At 40.9% G+C, this 18,107-nt stretch overlaps 1 protein-coding gene across 1 annotated transcript in view; it reads right to left on the bottom strand.

Moving 5' to 3' along the window:
- Nucleotides 1-537: 537 nt before the first annotated feature.
- The window catches only part of MGAT5 (alpha-1,6-mannosylglycoprotein 6-beta-N-acetylglucosaminyltransferase), a 65,135-nt gene continuing 47,565 nt past the window's right edge, over nucleotides 538-18,107 (bottom strand). Inside the window, exons 11-16 of the mRNA XM_062498140.1 lie at nucleotides 15,995-16,144; nucleotides 8,271-8,417; nucleotides 5,430-5,546; nucleotides 4,569-4,643; nucleotides 2,040-2,197; nucleotides 538-847 (exon numbers count right to left, since the gene is read on the bottom strand). Of these exons, the coding sequence (XP_062354124.1) occupies nucleotides 649-847; nucleotides 2,040-2,197; nucleotides 4,569-4,643; nucleotides 5,430-5,546; nucleotides 8,271-8,417; nucleotides 15,995-16,144 (846 nt within the window). The 3' untranslated portion in view covers nucleotides 538-648. The remainder of the gene's footprint in view (nucleotides 848-2,039; nucleotides 2,198-4,568; nucleotides 4,644-5,429; nucleotides 5,547-8,270; nucleotides 8,418-15,994; nucleotides 16,145-18,107) is intronic.

Below are 18,107 nucleotides of genomic sequence, written 5' to 3'. Positions count from 1 at the left end.
ACAATACCTTGTTGTATACAAAGATTTAATTTAAAAAACAACAACAACGAAAAAAAGAACTGGGCCCAAATAACCCAATAGCAGAGTACAGAGCTCTCTCATTATTCCAAGTTCTTGTGAAGTAAACCACTTTGTAGCCATTCAAGCCAAAGCTGTACCTAAACCAGTGCACCTTGAATAAAATGCTAGTTCTCCTTCCCCAGCATCCCCTCCTTCAAGCACATTTTTTCAATTTTCTACTGGAACGAAGTTGAGATCCTTTAGCTAACCATGATGGGGGATGTCTTAACTCATTAAAAAAATAGAAAACACTTCACTCAAAACACAAAACCAGAAGTTTGATGGGTCTGGAAATTTTCTACAAACTATTGTGTGCAGTCATCTTCAAACCACTGTCGAACATGAGACTCTATTCTCTTCGCAAACAGCTGAAGGAATCTGAAGAGGGACACTGCAAACGTCCTTACAGGAAGAAAAGATCAGTTATAGCTGTTTATTATGAATCCCTCCTCTCTTAGTAGACAATTCTGCCCAGCAATGTTAGCTCTGCCTGCAGCGGAAAACCTGGACCAAAGTGCAGGGAGTACTAAGGAACTCCTCCTCTCCAAACTACTCACGTTGTCCCAGCAGGGAGCAGCCCTGCTGCTGCTATAGGCAGTCTTTGCAGAGTGCAACCTGCCCCTTGATGTAGTCCCTGCAGGGGCAGATCCTTCTGTGGGCAGGGTGAGAGCCAGCACAGCTGAACAGCAGCAGGTCACCTTGGAAAACACAGTGCTTCCTCCTTCCATCAAAAGAGGGGACCAGGATATCGTTGGCAGACTCCATGGTGAGACATTCGATATTATGCCTAAAAAGCAAAGCACGTGGCCTATATCACACCTGAGTTTCCAGGAGTTTGGCACAGTTTTCATCCTTCCTCGCTAAAAATATCAAACCCCATTCTTTTAGATTCTACATCAAGCACATTTACAAGTGCAGCTTTCCAGAACATGACTTTTCTGCTGCACAGATTCTCTCTGCAGAGGGCAGTGCAGCCTTTACAACTTTACTATTTCCTAAAGGTTAATAAAAGAAGTTAAAGAGGAAAAAAATGCTTCTGACTGTTTCCCAAAACCTAATATTTAAATCCACCATGGATTTTCAGTAAGGCTCAAAGACTCTGAACTCAGGAGATACTCTCTTTGATCTCAGGGAGTCTCTTCCCCAGGGAAGCCCCACAGAGCCAGGCAGCCCTGGGCAGCTCGAGGGGGTGAGCTGCACTGTGAGAATGAGGGATGCTGCTCCTGGGCTACAGGGAGCAGGGCTGCAGCTCCCAGGAACCAGCCAGCAGGAAAATGAAAAATGCCAGTTGCCATTTTCTGACCACAAAGCTTAAGCACCAGGGTAGCAATTCCAGAAGAGCCTTGTTTTTCACTTATGCTGGAAACATTGGTAACTTTCAGCATTTAACAGAGGGCTTTTTTTTCCACAGGATTATGATTTTGTCTAGACAGCTAGAAAAGAAAGTTTTTATATGAGCTGCTTCTGTACTCCACTGGAAATTATAACTTTTCAAAGAAAATAAAACCCCCCAAATCTTCTACAACGCAAGTTAGCAAAAAGTGGGGATAGAAAACCTGGAAAGCAGATTTCCTAGCAGCCATTTGTGGGAGCCTGGTTTTGAGGACTTTGTTTTTATTCTGAAAGAACACATACACATTTCCAAAGAGACAGCACCCAAAAGTAGCATTCCTTTCCTTGATGCATAGCTGGTGAGTTTTACACATCTGCACCAGCACCTCCAATGTACCACGGCTCACAATTCCCTACCCAGGACAATAGTGACAGAAGGTTTTTGGCCCCCTGTGCCCCTGGCAGAGTGCTCTCAGCAGTCACCACTACCACACAATCCAAAAGGCACTGCCAGGCCCTCACTCACTGCAGCCAAAACTGCTCTCCCCACCTTCCCTTCTCACAAAACTTGTGCTTTAAATTCCAAGTGTGGTAAAAACCAGTGCAATAAAGAGACCAGACAACACATTTATGCTATAAATACTTACCTAAGCAGAGCTTTGTCCTTGTTGAGATGCTGGAAGAAGGAAGGCTCACAGATGAGCTGGCTTTCCTGACAGACTTGCTTACAGGATTTTCCAGGTTCAGCAATTTTTACTTGAAGGGCACTTAATGGGGGCCACATCACCTGCCCATGACAGAAATCCTGCAGTGACAGATCATGTTTTGTTATGGTGTGTTCAGAAAACATTTCACAATACTCAGACTGTATTTTAACATTTGGCAACTGTTGCCAAAGTGTGATCAAATAATTTGGGCCTGGTCCATCATGGTTTGCTTTCTCTGGACCAAACCAAAACTTGTGTGAATTGATCCCTCACTGCGACCCAAAGCCCCAAATTCATTTACCAGCTCTCAATATCAGCTTGAGCTTTTTTTACTCCATTTTGATTTCCTCTGCTCAAGAAGGAAGTTTTCATACTTCCAGGTCTCATCACAAATATAATATTATACGGTCATGAATCACAAAATACCGTGAGTTGGAAGTGACCCACAAATTTCAAGGTGAGGCAAAAGAAGGTGTCATCCTTCATCTGTCTTTTCTTGCTCTTGGGTGAATGTTCTCACTCCCTTTGCCAAGCTCTGGGGCTCACCTGAGCCTCTGCTGAGCTAAGTCAGTTTTCTGACCTCATAGAGTCCTGCCCCAAACATTTTCTGCTGGGTTATCAAGTTCTCTGCTTGGCCACATCTTTCCAAGTCAGTGTGTCTGTTCCATCAGCCCTCATCCAACAGCTCCCAGATTCGCAGCACAGAATCCCTGCTGCTTTGGCTGTGGTTGCCTGGCTGCTCCTTTGATGCCAGTGCCAAAACTGAAGCAATCCCTCCCTCTGGTTCCCAGCCTCTGCTACTGCCTTGCAGAGCAGCCACAACTTTGTGTGCAGCCACAGAGCAAACAGGATCAGGGGGTGGGTTCAGCAGATGGCAGGGATGCACCCAACAGCCACACTGGGCTGCTGGCAGGGGCAGGGCACTGGCAGGAGGGAGCAGCTTGGAAACAAAGCTGGTTTAACCCAGCTGAAGGTGGCATGGCTGGGTGTGCAACCACAGCTCACAGCAGCTCTCTTACCTCAGATTGTAAAGGCCTTCAGCCCAGGTGTTGAAGCTGAAGATTTGGGGGGTACACTAAGCCTTTCTTGTGAACACTGTCCTCCTTCCTGACCCTTAGCCAAGGGCCCAGAAGGGGAGCCCTGAAGATCTCCCTTTAATGCTCTAGTTTCACTGTGCACAGAGTGACTAGGGGGACATTGCACCTGGCCCCATCTCCACACTCACACATCTCCTGAAGACCCCACTGTCATGGTCAAGGCACACAACCACTGAACCAGACCAATTCTATTCCAGCATCTTTGCTCCCATTTCAAGCTTGTACTGCTTTCTCTGTTCTTCCTGCTTCCACCACAAACTCGTGAAAATAAGGTCTCGGTCTTTATTTTTGCTTCTTATTCTTGGTTAATCTGACACTTAATTAGGCAAACTGCTAAGCACATGCAGCTAAAAATTGTGCTTGAACATTCTGGGAGCTGTGAAACACCACCAGCTTTTGACAATTAGTCAAAGCAACGAACAAAATTACAATATTCTATGGATTTCTGAGAAGCACAAGGGAGGGCTTAGCCCTTGAGGGAGGGCCAGAGGGAAGAGACAGGTTTAGCCACAGGTGCCATCTCTTGATTGTCTCTTTTTCTTCCTTACACTGAGCTCCATTTCTTCCTGGTTGACAAAAACTCCCAATTATAGCTAACTTAGGTAGAAGAATCAAAAACAGCAGTGGCACTTTTACAGATTTTGTCATCAATACAGCAGCAAAAAGCTTAAAGTGTTTATTGGCAGTAAAGTGGGAATAGCTAGGCTGTTAACTGCCCTTCTGACCTGGAGCTGTGCTATTCTTTAGGACTGTCTTTAATAGCACCCACCTTCAGAAATACAAGTACAGACACATGTCCAGTGCCCTTGAAAGAAATCCTGGCAATTAAATGACATATCAGAGATAAAGGTTATTCCTATCTCTCTTCTGCAGCAGCCAGAACAAAAGGCAGAGCTGGCTACTGCAACAGATCTGGCTTGGGCAGAAGTCCAAGCAAACACACAATTTCTAGAAACCAGGATCCCATGTAAATCTCTGCAGTTTATTACTCCAACTCAACATCTTCTGCTGCTCTCAGCTGGCAGTAATGTGCAGGGATCAAAAGTCCTTTAAGTAACTGGGTTCCAAACCATTTAAATCTTTATTGATTGAAACTAAATACTTGAAAATTCTGCCCAGAGGCTGCAATTCGACTAAAAAATACCTCTCTATTTAAGCAATCCTTCATGATCCAAAGCTTTTATGTATGTACACAGCTAAGGAAGCCACATACACACTGAAAAATTGCTTTGCCTTTCTGCTTTCATATAATGCCAAGGTCTGCACAGCTACTATTTCTATTTGGACAGCAGCAAAACTGAGAAGCCTTAAAATGGAGATGGTCCTCCCTTTCCAACATAATCCAAGAGACACCCATAACAAAAGTTCATACCTGTCTTTCAATAAAGGCGTTCATCCTCTGAAGCATTCCCTCACAGGTAAATTCATAGGGCAAATAAGGGTCAATCTGTGGAGACAGTGTGTTAAGATTAGAGAGGTTTTTGTTCCAATCAACTTCATGGTGTACTCTGTGGCAGCAACTTCTGTTCCAAATACTCCATTATAGCTTGAGCAGCAACAAAAAGTACTAATAAGCTCATTAACAAATAGCAATTTTACAAAAGCATCAGCAGTTTTAGCTGATTTTTCTCCTTTTTAAAGGCAGTAGGAATGGCTCCATGACTGTCTTTATGGAAACTCAGGGTACACTGCAAAGTGCCAGATGTAAGGCTAGTCTGAGACCCTCTGGGATTCCAGAGCTCCTGTTTTGACTAAGTTTCAGTTCTGAAGTTGAAGTGACAGAACAGAATGTGATACCTTTGAAAACTCCTTCATACTCTCCCCCCACTTGAAGTGCCCTCATTACCATTCCACACTGGAAGTGCACAAGCACTTCTGTGGGAATCTCAAGGCAACGAACCCAGAGCTGAGCAGTGCAGAGTCTGCAACGCTCTAAGAATCAACAATGAAACTTCCTTCCTCACTGAATGCACAGAAAACACAGATTGCTGTATAATTCACATGTGAAATTCTCATTTCTGTGCAAATTCACCCACTCCTTTTTTCGAGTAAGAACCTGACATGTCCAGTACTAAAACATGAGAATTTTGATACCATAGATATGTAATAACCCTTTTTTCTTCAATATCCTACCAAAATGCAGCACTCACTAGACTAACATTAGGAAGCACTGTAGGTGCAGTACACAATACATCCTCAAGTGTTGATAGCAAATTGAAGACACATTTCTCACCTTTTGATTCAAAATTGATTTCACAGCCTTTTCAACCTCAGAAAGATCATTGATGTCTACAGTCCACACATGGGGCTTCCCAATGTAAACTTCAGCATAGGGATGCTGAGACGTCAGCTGAAAAACAAAATTATATTGGTAAAAATTAATGTGTAAAGATATCCTTGCCTCTCACTCTCTTAATCAGAGTTTTTGGATGAAATGCACTAGGATAGTGCAAAAATTCAGTTAGAACACAGCATCATTCCTTACGAGTTACTTTTCAGATTTTCTCCTTATATTTAGAGAGTGAATTTAGTTGGAAAATTGAAAATCAGGTGACACAGACCACAAGTAAGATACGTGCACCTTTAATTTGTGGCTTCAATCCTCACAAAGACATCACAGAAGAGTTGATGTTTACTGAAATTATTTGCACCACAACCCTGCTTCCCCACAGCTAATTCACAGAGCCACCCTCCTTCTTCACAACCTCACTGCCACAAGTCCTGTTTAGACCTGCATGGCTGGCTCCCAGAGATGTCATCCTCACCCCTGCACCCTTCAAATTTCAAATATTTCCAGAGTTCTGTGAGCAAAATTGAAGAAAAAATAATTTCTATTGCAAAGGATGAATTCTGACTCTCATGACTGAGAGCAGAAGAGTAACATGACCTCACCAAGAAAGATAACCAATATTTTGCTCACCACTTCGTCAGAAAAAAATATCAATGAACACCCAAGAAGGTAACTAAGAAAAGTTGTATCAGAGTTGCTGTCAAAACTAGCAGGACAGATCAGTAAGCATTTTTTGTGACCAGTCACCGAGGAGTGAGAACATGCACATGAACACACAAAGGGGAGCAAAAGCTACAGAAGACAGAAGTGGTTCACACCAGCCTCAGAAGAAAACTGCTTTTTCAAGAAATACCAAAACCCCCCATAGGATAGGTTGTTTATAGGCAATGTTTATACAGCTGCCTCTTTATGCTGTCCTTATGATAGAAAGGCATTGCAGAAGATCTGAAGCAGGAAGCAGTGTCTGTTGGGAAGAACCTTCTCCTGTACTAGGAAATCACTGTATTGATCTTACCTCAAGTGAATGGAAGAAACTGTTGCAATGACTACTAAAAATATTTAAAGACCCATTTAAAAAAATAGCCATTGCATTTTGCTTGTGGAGACTAGTAACTTCCAAAGGTTACTTTACAAAACTATTTAACACAGACTTTATCTTCAAATTCTTGTATGGATAATCATGTCACAGAACTACACAAGCTCTTTTTGTTCTTCTCTAGCATTTGAAGAATGGAGAAAAGCATTTAAGGGCTTTCTTAATCCCAAAGAACCAGAACATGGATTACTGTCAATCAGATCTAAATGCAGAAGACCACTCAGAGAAAAGGTTACTCTCAGGATAGGTCAGCAGGGCATGTGAAGGCAGCAACATTCCTGATGGATATACATGATGTACTTTGGACTAGAGCAGTCAATAGGGATTATTTTTCTGTACAAGTCAGGTACACTATTTATGTTAGTGCTGACACATGGCACCAGGATTTATCATGACATTCCAAGCCCCCAAAATTCCTATGAAGCACTTAGATGGTTCAGATTATTTACTGAGCCTGACCAGTTATGGTGTTGGGGCACAGAACAACTGGAAATGAGACAAAAACCGAGGGACTCACAGAAGAAAAGTTTTGAAAGGTGTCAAGCCCAAGGAGAAAGTTTTAACAGGCTTTTATTCCCTTGTTGCTGTCTCCTTTGTTAGCAACACAGACTGAGAGAAAGCACAAGCTTCAGCTTGTATGGGACATAAATTCAGTGTATAACAAGAAAGGCAATTACAGCTGTGGATCATAAAATGATATGGAATTTATTTTCCTGATTGAAAGTGGGAAACTTTCTTTTGCTTATCAACCAGCTGGTGTTGCTCAGGACACAATTTATATGGCCCAAGCATAACCTGAATTGGGAAGTGTGGCTGTGCAAGGTTCTCATCATCTACATGTTACCTGAGAGCTTTCCTCAGATGTAAATACATAAAGGATATATGTACACACACCTATGAGCAGGCCATGGCCACAGACATGAGTGCTGATGTTGGAAATGGCTCTGTGACTATTAAATGTTTACAAGTACAGGCTGAATTTTACCTACACTGAATAACAGAAAAATATTCCAAAGTCAGTGCCAGGATGAGGGGTTGGTTTACTTAGCTTCAGTCTTCTCTCATTAGAGTCTAAACACACTGACTGTTTTGAAAGCTTGCAGTTTGGTTTTCCTGTTTTCTTCAAGAGTCAGTTCTCCAAAAGTCTTCAGCATTTAACCACAAACACGATGGCTGACCATTAATACCTTAACTCAACAGTGCCTTGAACAGGTCTTTTCTGAAGGAAAAAAACCAAAACCCAAAACACACATAACCACCCACAAATCCCTTTTCATAATTTACTTAAACACCTATTTACTTCCTTCACAGTACACTGCAATGTCTGTTTCTTCAACAAAATAAAAACACTTCCAAATGATGTATCAAAATGACATGATCTGTTCCTGTTCCTGGGCAGAACATCAGGTTTCCAAGTGAAACTTCAGTTTATGATGTCTCAGTAAGAAGTAGCACAATGTACTTATAAGCAAATCTAGAGGTAAAGCTTGAAGCATGCTAACAACACCATTTTAATTATCCTATAAAAATAAGAACTGATACTCCCATCAATGACCAAAGGAAAAAAGCAGTTGCACACCTCTGGTGATAAACCTTGAATGTTACTGCAATTTCTCCTATACTTTGTTACTGAAAGGAAACCCAAAAACATTTTCAATTAAAAAAATATCGGGATTGATAGAGCTTACCTCTCGGAGTGTAGGTTTGCCTTTGAAAAAATCAGTGTTTTTGCTGCTTTTTGGCGGGTTAAATCTTAAATTTAGGAAAGCACATCCATTGGCAATAGCTTCCAAGGGAGCCGGCCCTTCATATGGAAATCCAAGACCAACAAACAGCTGAAAAATACAAAACAAGGAATGTTATAAATTTTTGTTATTCACAAAAAAAGCTAAGACCTAGCTTAAAAGAAACAAAACCCCATTCTAAATGTACCAGTCTGAAGAAAATGCAAGGCTAAGAAGAAAATTGGAGAAATTCAACAGCTCACCACCTGCCACCCAAGCAGTAATGGAATGTCCTGTGAAACAAATTTGACAGTCATCATCTGTAATGAGTTGAGGTGGTTTTTCATGGAGCTGAGGCGGTTTTTCATGGAGCTGAGGCAACAACAGACCCTTTTAGGGCTTTTTTGGGGACAGGGAAAAATGGGTGGTTTAATTGGTGTTGAAGTGGAGCTGCTGGGGCTTTCCTACAGGTACAGGTTCTAAGGCAGCAATCTCCAGGAACAGCTGTACCAGTGTTCTCCCGACTCCAAACCAGCCAAGCCGCTGGCTTTGCCAACAGGAACATGCTCCTGACACACTAATTAAACCTCCTAATTAAAACAGTAGGTGGCAGCAAACAGCAGCTCACGACACTGCACCGAGCAGCAAGAGCCCGCAGGGGCTTCAGAGGGCTCAAAAAACTCCAAGGGAAACCGGAGCAAAAATCCATCCCAAAGCTTTTCCTCCACCAGCTGAGATTCCAGGTGCTCTACAAAAGGCACCACTCTACTCCAGGGAAAACACATTAAATGTTTTTTTGGAGTTATCTGAAAAAATCTTGACCCCTTTCCTGGCCAAACATAATGAAAGCCCCTGAATTAAATATAAGATTTTTCACCTTCATTTGAATGTTTGTGTGTAATGGGAGAACTACAAGCTCTAAGCTGGAACAGCAATTTCTCAGTGCTGCTGCATAACAATGTGTGCATACATATATATATATATATATACACAGAAATATATATATATATAGCTACTGCTTTTATCAGGAAAATAAAGCGATAACCTTCATAGCTAGGAGAGTCATGCAATCAGGACACATATTCAAAGAGGATAAGGTATACTATTCTACATTAAATCTGCTTCAACATGGAAACGAATCCCAGTAACAGAACATTCACAGCTGGAGGCTCTTCCTAGGAGCTGATCCTAATGTGGATGCATAAACCTGTAGTCAGTCCTCTCATGCACAGGCATTGCAGCATCAGTCCTCCCAACCCATGGCAACAACAGTATAAATTCAGAGTTGGCTCAGTTTAGAAAAGCAAGTTAACACTTCTCAGCATAGCTGAGGACGTACAATTTTCACTGCATGGAGCTGAATATTATAATTTCAGTTCTCAAAATTCAGGTTAAAGAAGTTGTCTACTTGCAAAAAGTTTCTCAACTCTCCCTCATTTAAATCTCACAGAGCCTCTCCAGTGGCTAGTAACAGAAAGATCCAGAAGCTATTTCTACTGAAGACAAATTCTAATAATTCTGGTTTTATATATGGCATAAAATGTACCACCTTTCAGTCAGAGAAATGCATACTACATACAATCTCAAAAAGAGGCTGAATTTACAAAAAGGTAATCTCTTGAAGACAATGTATTAAGGACATGTAACCATTTCATACAGTCTGTACATAAAATATTATTTATTTAAACTACTCCTTAGTTCAGGCAGAAAACCAGCTGAGAACCAGCAATTAAACCTATCTGAAATATCAATTTTCATATGATCCTGTGTTTGCCTGTTACGTAGAGAATGCTGGGTTGTTTGCTTAGTTTTGCACTTTTTAAATAAACTGCTGCTGTGCACTGCTGAGTTCTGTGTCTGACTGGTCCATTTATCTGGGAGGAAGCTCCATGGGAAAAGAAACATGGGTTTATGTTTTGACAGCAGAGAGTGCACTGCCATCACTTAATCTATAATAAATAGCTTGCCACCTGTTTCCCATCCATTTTCCAACCTCACCTCTAAGCAGCACTCTTCCTTTGAAGGAAGAAAGAAGGATGTGTCTGATCCCTAGAACAGGGTGTGTGTGTGTGCTGCCTGGAGGCCTGAGGTTGCAGCCTGGATCACAGCTGCCTGCAGTCCCTCAAATCCTTCTTTCACCCTTCTATCACCCTCCAGCACATCATCATCAAACCAGCTGAAATCCCCAAACTCAATCCAGAGCCTTCTCCAGAAAATTGGCCCTTATAAAGTGTCCATGGCAGGGGGTGGAACTAGATCATCTTTAAGGTCCCTTTCAGCCCAAACCATTCTGTGAGTCTCTACGATTAATATTCCTTGGTTGGAGAGTCAGTATTTTTGTTTGGTATAAAGAGCAAAACACAAATATCTTAAATGCCTCAATAAAGCCACATGCAGTATAATTAAAAGAGCAAGTATTAGAGAACACAGGCCTTTTCTGTAACTCACGATGCTCTCATTTGCTAATCCTCTGAATTACATGCTGCCTGTTATTTCCAGAAAGGCTAAAACAATCTGCCAAGGCACTTCCTAAGAGTATGCAGCAAATACTGCAAGTCACTAACTGAAAAAGAAATGAAAAAAAGGAGAAATAACAGTCAACCATTTTCAGATAGCGTGAAGCAAACATCCACCCTCAATACAGATGAGGCTGTGGGGAAGACAAGGCTCTGTCCCCCAGAGTGAAGATTTAGACCAGACTGTGCTTCCCCTAATTTGTGATGCAGCAGTACACTGCTGCCTCCAACACTGGAGTTGCTGAGTATGGCTCTTAAGGTAATTTCTCATCAGATGTAGGTCTGGAAACCCAGCCCACCATGGGGAGGCACCTGCATCTTAGGGCTGAAGATCCATATTGCAGAACTTCAAATGTGACTGTGTTGGTAACTCCACACGTGGCAAAAAGTAGTCCTGATGTCACTCTGCGAGCTGTAGCAGAACTGCTATGCAGAGGAGAATTGCTTTATGCTTTACTGGTTGCTTAGTGCTTGGAAAAGATTAATACTCTGTGAGCATTTTTCTCACCTTTCCAGTGTTTCTGAAAGCAAAAACCATTATTTTTCTCAGAGAGCTTTAAGTGGGCACATGGCACAGCTGGCTCTGCACACTGACACCCCACGGAATGTGGTGATTGCCAGAAGTTACACTGTAAATTCTATCTAAAAGAGATAATTGCCAACAAATACAGAAGTAGAATGATCATAGAAACAGCAGTGTGCTGTTGTTTTTTTTTTTTAAGCCATTCCTTTTTAGCAAGTTCTGCTGCCCCAGCGTGTCTGTGCCTGTAGGTCTGCACGGACCAGAGAAGGGGATTTGTGCCTGCAGCATCACTGGCCCAATTTGAGTGATGTTGAAATCCTTAATAGTTTAGTTTTCCACCTTTGTAATGAACCGAACCTCTGGTTTGGAATGTCAGACTTTTGAGTTGGCCACCTAGCATCACACCAGCCACTCTTCTTGCTATAATGTAAATGGTCCTCTCATAGTGCAGTAGTTAAGTGGAGACATCTCTGACACAAAAAAGTGACTCACAAACCCTTGTGAAAAGCAATATGGGTTTGTTTGTTTTTGGTGGAGTTTACAGCATCACATCAGACTATTTTAAAATAAGTACTTAAACATTCTTCCTAAATTATAGCCAAAAGTATAAAATAAGGAGTGAATGCTTTACTTCACTGACTGTAATTATGACTAGCTGAATAGTTAAGAAAAAATGTCATATTCCAGAGACAAAATGCTGTAGTTCCACATACAGGAGTGTTTATCTTTTCCTCTCCCCTTTCTAACATTACTGCACTTTATTTATTTTATTCTGCCAGGTTGGTAGGTTTATCACCACTTTAATATGCCTCCCTCCTGAATTAATATATTCTCTTCTGAACTCCAGAAAGAGGAGTATAGCCAAGGTTAATTATCTTGCTATATTAATCTCATCAATACAAAATACTTTCTGCAAAAGAAAATCCTTTTGTGATTCAAACAACTTGAGAATAAAATCACTAGGTAAATATCTTTTCAGCTGATTTTAGGAAGCATGTGGAAGCAAATATATATTCCTTCATAAAAAGCAATATGAAAACAAAGTTTGTTTGCCTGTGTCTCTCTAAGCAGGTTGTTGCTCCTACTTTTATTAATCCCCATACAGAAATTGCAAAACCCACGTAGTAAAAGAATTTGAAAAATTCACAGTGACTTGAAGGAAAAAGTTGCATCTGAAACTTTCTCGAAAGGAGAAAGAATTTGTCAAGAATTCAACACTGGTTCCTCCAAGAGAGCCTGGTCCAACTCCTCCAGCTGCCCACTTGGCAAGGAGCCCTGAGAGCTGGCAGGAAAGCTGCCAGCTAGCCTAGCCCATTCTGCTGTGATGTGATGAATGGCTTTACATCTTCTCATTAGGAGCTGGAGACATGGCTTGTTTTTGTCATGCTCTACACAGCTGAACCAGCCATGATGAATCTCAAACAGCCCCTCCTGCCTGCAGAACTCACTCCTTCTGAAATGTGCTGCTTTACAGCACACACAGAACGAAATGGCAGCTGCACACTGCCTGGAATAACTGTGTCCTACCAGCTACGGCAGGGACCAAAGACATTTTGGGAACGTAAAGCTCTGATTAAGAATCACAGGACTGAGCCTGTCACCTACTGTTATTTTGCTGTCTAAGGACAAAGTGAAGCAGTGCAGCATAAGCTGGCACTTCTGACTAGGCTGAGCCATGTGATTAGTTAAATTTTTATTTAGCTCTCCCTTTCTGAAACCAGAACATTTGTCAGCTGACCTAACAAAAACCTGCTAACACAATGTTGAAATCATAACCAATGACAGACAATTCTTGCCTATGGTCTCAACACATGTAAACGTTTCTAGAAGTTTAAGGACAAAGGTTGCTGTCTCCCCATGATGCTCCAGACGAGCATTGTACCCACAGATGTTCCCAGCCTGGAGTTATGGCCCTGATTATTCACACACTGACAGCACATGGATAGTCCGGTGACAAAACCCCATAACTAAATTCATTAGGGGACTCTGGCCATGTTGCCTAGTGAATAAAGTGATTATGATTAAAAAGTGTCCTTGAACATCACTGCATGCATGTGCACACAACACATGCAGGGCTCCTCCAGGCACAAAGCTCCCATTCAAGTCAGCTTGGTTTTTATAAGAAACCTGCACTTATTTTAGCAATTCAATGATCCATCTGATACAAACACAACTGACCTCCAGAGGCAGCAGATGGCCACTGGCGACAGGTAAGCAGTGTTTTGTACTAAGCTGTGTTCAAGTATTGCCTCTTAAAGGGTATCAAAATCTGGAACTGTGAATGTACAGGCAGCAACAGGACTTGGAGCAAGTGTGTTGATCAACACCAACAGGTAGCCATATGCTGAGGCAGAACAGCCAGAGTACCTATGAGATACTAAGCATCACCCAGCAAAAAAAATATAACACCCCACCCACCCCCAGTCCCCCTCCAACTGGCATGTCCAAACAAATTAGATGGGAGACCTCAATTTCCACTTTCAATCCCAGGATGCTGTTGTTTTAATTTTTCTGTTCAATTAGATATATTGGAAGTGTATTAGACAGGAATAATAAGCAAAATGCATGATGCAGTAAGTCATAGTTAATTTAATTTCATTGCAAAATCAGAAATACATTGCACTCTCATTTCCCTGACAACACTTATGTATTGGGAGAAGCAGATGGGCTATTAATGGCTTATCATCAGGGCAAAGTTTTATTAGCCTGGCTGTATCCTAAATAAATAATTTCCTTAAATGGAAAACAGCTTTTGTCAGTTGCAAACCTGCTAAAAAAAGGTTCAGAAAAGCCATATAAAAATACTGCTTGCAGACATAATTTTTAAAACCCTGATTTCCTGATACAGAGTTCTGAAACACACCAATGATTTTCTCAGTGCCATCTACTAAGAAATGCAGCAAATTCTGAAAAGGATTTTCCCCAGTGTTACGAAGGAAAAAACCAACCATAACTAATGCACAACAACAGAATAAAACTCATTAGAGTCTAAAATGCTCTAGGACTCTGACAACAGTACAGCACAGATCCATGCTTTTTACCAAATACTTTCTGTAAAAAATAAATAATTTGCTATCTCAGGAGCACTTCATAATCCCAACACAGTCTCTTCTATCTGATGCTGCAATTACTGCTCAAAATCTGAGTGGAAGTAGTCTGCTACCTCCTGTGTCACAAAATCCATACAACTAAATTGCATAACACGTAGATATCAGCTTGAATTTGTCCTGAATTGAATTTGTCTTTACATTGCATCTTAGAGCTCAGCAAACATAACCAATAACAACTAGATGAGATACCTAGTTAAACTGAAAAACAAGCTTTTTATTGTGATATATGCAAGATGGCCGACATAAAATTAGAGAAAGGCTCAGTTGAACATAACTATTATTATGAACTGACATTTGTATAGGGACTTCAGTAATCCTATAGAAAGTCCATTTCCTTATTTTACTATTTCAGTGAATAGAACATGTTTTTTTAGGAGGTAGCCACTGTTCATGCCTGGGGTTATTACAAGGTCAATATTCTTCCCACATTATGATTAAGACAGGGATTTCATACTCCACACAGGCAAAAGCTGTGTAATCTCAGATTATCTATGACGAAAGCAAATGTTGACTTTTTAATATGCAACATTATTTGCATCTGCATGCATCAAGCACATACACACAGTGGTTGCCTTTCAAAACTCACAATTTACCAACAGCTGTCACACAGAGATGCAAAATTACCATCATTTCCCAAAGTACTTTAAAAAGGAGATCTCTGCAGTTGTGTGGGAAGCCTAAGAGGTGCTTGCTTTTTTATTTTTCTTTTTTTTTGTTTCCTTTAAGAGATTTTTCTGTGGAAGTGCACAGCAAGAAACTTGATATCAACAACGGTGCACTTCCACAGATTTTGCTAATTTTAAACACACAACCCCCTTCTTTCACCAACTTGAAGTTAAACATCCTATTTAAATGCAGTCTACTGAAGTGTTTTATTGCTGCAAAGTGCCACAAAGATTATGCAAAGGGCAGAGAATCCTGACAAAACCGTGGGGACAAAAGTTGATTTCAATGCATATCCTATCCCTTATCCTGAGTTCCCTTGACTCTGGAGCCACAGGCAAAGCACATCACAAAAAGCCACACTCCTGTGCTCACTCTCTGTGCACAGCTGAAGCAGAGGAAGGACATGAATGGAAAATGAAGTGCAGCTTTGCTTTTCTCCCTGAGAGAGCAGGGTCACTCTGGGTTAAAGTCACTGGGAGGGCAGAGCAAGCATGTGGCTGTGCAGCTTTTGGATGTTACCTAACTTTGACCTCAGGGATGTAAAACAGAGCACGTTCCCAGCTGATAATCTCCTTGAGCTGAATATCACATTCAAGAAAATGAAAAATGCATTCATCCCTGTTTCTCAAGCTGGTTGTTAAATGGGACTGTAGGTTGTCATCCCAATTTTCTAATATGAGCTGTCAATCCACCAAACACAGACATTATGGAAAATGTATTCTTGGCACACAGAACACAAGCTCCTTTACACATGGTAATTTTTTTCCAGTGCTTTTAAATTTGGAGCTTATTCATAGGAGGTGAAATGCATGCACTTCAGACACCCTCTATTTGGAGATATTTCTTGCCACCACTCCTGCTTGACAAACTTACTTTGGTTTCCCTCAGTAGAAACTGCAAATCCCGCCCGCTGAGTATTCCATGGTTCTTTACATAGCCAGGAATGTACATGGTGCTTGTCCCATGAACAGTTCCATGGACTTCCATATAGGTGTGGATGACATCCAGATAAGCCTTCTTATCCTGTAATGGCAAGGAAAAAATATTTTCAGTCATTACGAATTTGAAGCAGCAATATTTAATCAGAGCTGGTTTTCCATCTCCTGTACCACAAAAGGCAGAGAAAGAAATACTTCACTCATTCCTATTTGGTTTCTATAATGTTTGATCTTTCATTACATTATTAGTTTGGTTTTCTACTAAATTGGAAGAAAACTGTAGCTTTTTCATTAGTAGTCAAAGTATAAAAAAAAAAATCAATATAAATGCCCTCCTAATTTCCAACTGAATGAAAAGCAGGATGCCATCAGACAGCTGTAATCTCAGCACGCCAAAACAATACTTGGCCTAAAAATACTAAAAAATCATTTTGAAATATCCAATTTTCACTGTTTTGGTCAAAGATGCAAAATAATTATCTTCTTTGTGAAGAAAAGGGTGAATGTCACCTTAGTGAGGTGCAGTCTTGCCAACTGAATAACTGAACTGAGGTCCATGAGAGCCCTACAAATGTTCCATCTACCTGAAGCTTTAAAGGTATTTTGGAAAAGAACCAGAGAAGAGCAATGGCTTTATTGCTGCATTTTTTAAAAATTAAAAAAAAATAGTACGCCATCCTAGTTTGCACACAAGAATTACTTTAATTTTCAGTGCCATATGGTTTTTTTGAGTTTTAAAGACTATTGGCAACCCAAGGCAATTAGCTAAAGACTGTGTTTACGTGCAGGCTGCAACACAGATCAGAAGACTTTCCCTCAATATTTGCACATAGTCTTAGTAATAGCCCTAAAATCAGGCAACAAGTTACTATACTTCCTGGCAGCGAGCGAGTTTTTACAAATTCTACTTTCATTCACTATTTTTGTCATGCAAATTCTGTGCACTGTTCCTCCACAGCCCTGTGTGAAAGCTGGCCAACAATTTTACTGAAGTTCATTCAAAGGACAAGTAGACTGGTGAAAAATCTGTCTTTTCCAACCCTGGAGAAGCAGGTATCAGACCTAGGTGGATGAGTGCTACTTCTTACAGCTTCCTTGCTGAATTAAATGTTGCAGAGGGTGTTTAATGTCCATAAGAATGGCTTCTCCCTTTAGCCTGCTCTGCTGGTGACCTGTTATTGCTCACCCAGCCCCGACTGCCCCTCTGGCAGCCCTGCCAAGGCTGCACCAGCCAGACACTGTCCTGGGCTAAGTATTACATGAAACAGCCAACAGCTAAAGACAGAGATGCTTTCTTGCTCAGTGTAGCTGCTCTTGTTATTAATTAACACAAATTATTAAAAAAAACTAAAAGCTTGCTCCATTTTTTACTTCAAATTTGAATTACTCTGTTAGAGATGCTCTTCACATAATTGCTAAAATACCATAATTAGAAACCACAAGAAACAGAAACTCATATACTTCATCAAGAGAAAATCCTTTTAGAACTTTTTCTTAGGAAATGAGCAGGAGTAATGTAAAAGGAGTGGCCTGGTCTTGTTTCCAGAGGATACCTAAATCCTGCCTGCCTGGCCTTTAATACATCCAGAACTTTGGAGTGTTCAGGGCTCTTAATGGAAAAGGAGGGAAGGAAGCAGCAGGTACTACTGACATGATCCACCTGTAGCAACACCACCAAGGCACTTGCCTCAGATTTTACTGGCCCAGGACACAAACCCTGGTGACACAAATGCACTCGAGCTCAAGAAAAATCAGCAGCTAGAAAGAACGAAATCAAGATTACCTAAAATTGCATTTCTTCTCAAGATTGTAAAGACAATTTTACAAACCTTTTACAGAATATTTAGCTCTTTTAAAATGACATTACCCATGTACAGCCTTAACTGGGAATATTACTTAGGCGTATAACTGACTTCTTTCCCAATTCAGACTCTAAAATAAAACACAGATAAAACATCTATTATCCAAATAAATGGATAATTTATCCAACCAAAATCTCATTCCTTTATTTTCTTATTTACTTTGAGTCAAAACCAACTGCTTTCACA

Source organism: Cinclus cinclus, chromosome 9 (assembly GCF_963662255.1).
Source record: "Cinclus cinclus chromosome 9, bCinCin1.1, whole genome shotgun sequence".
In the NCBI taxonomy this organism is placed as follows: domain Eukaryota; kingdom Metazoa; phylum Chordata; class Aves; order Passeriformes; family Cinclidae; genus Cinclus; species Cinclus cinclus.
This window is presented reverse-complemented; position numbering and strand designations above follow the sequence as displayed.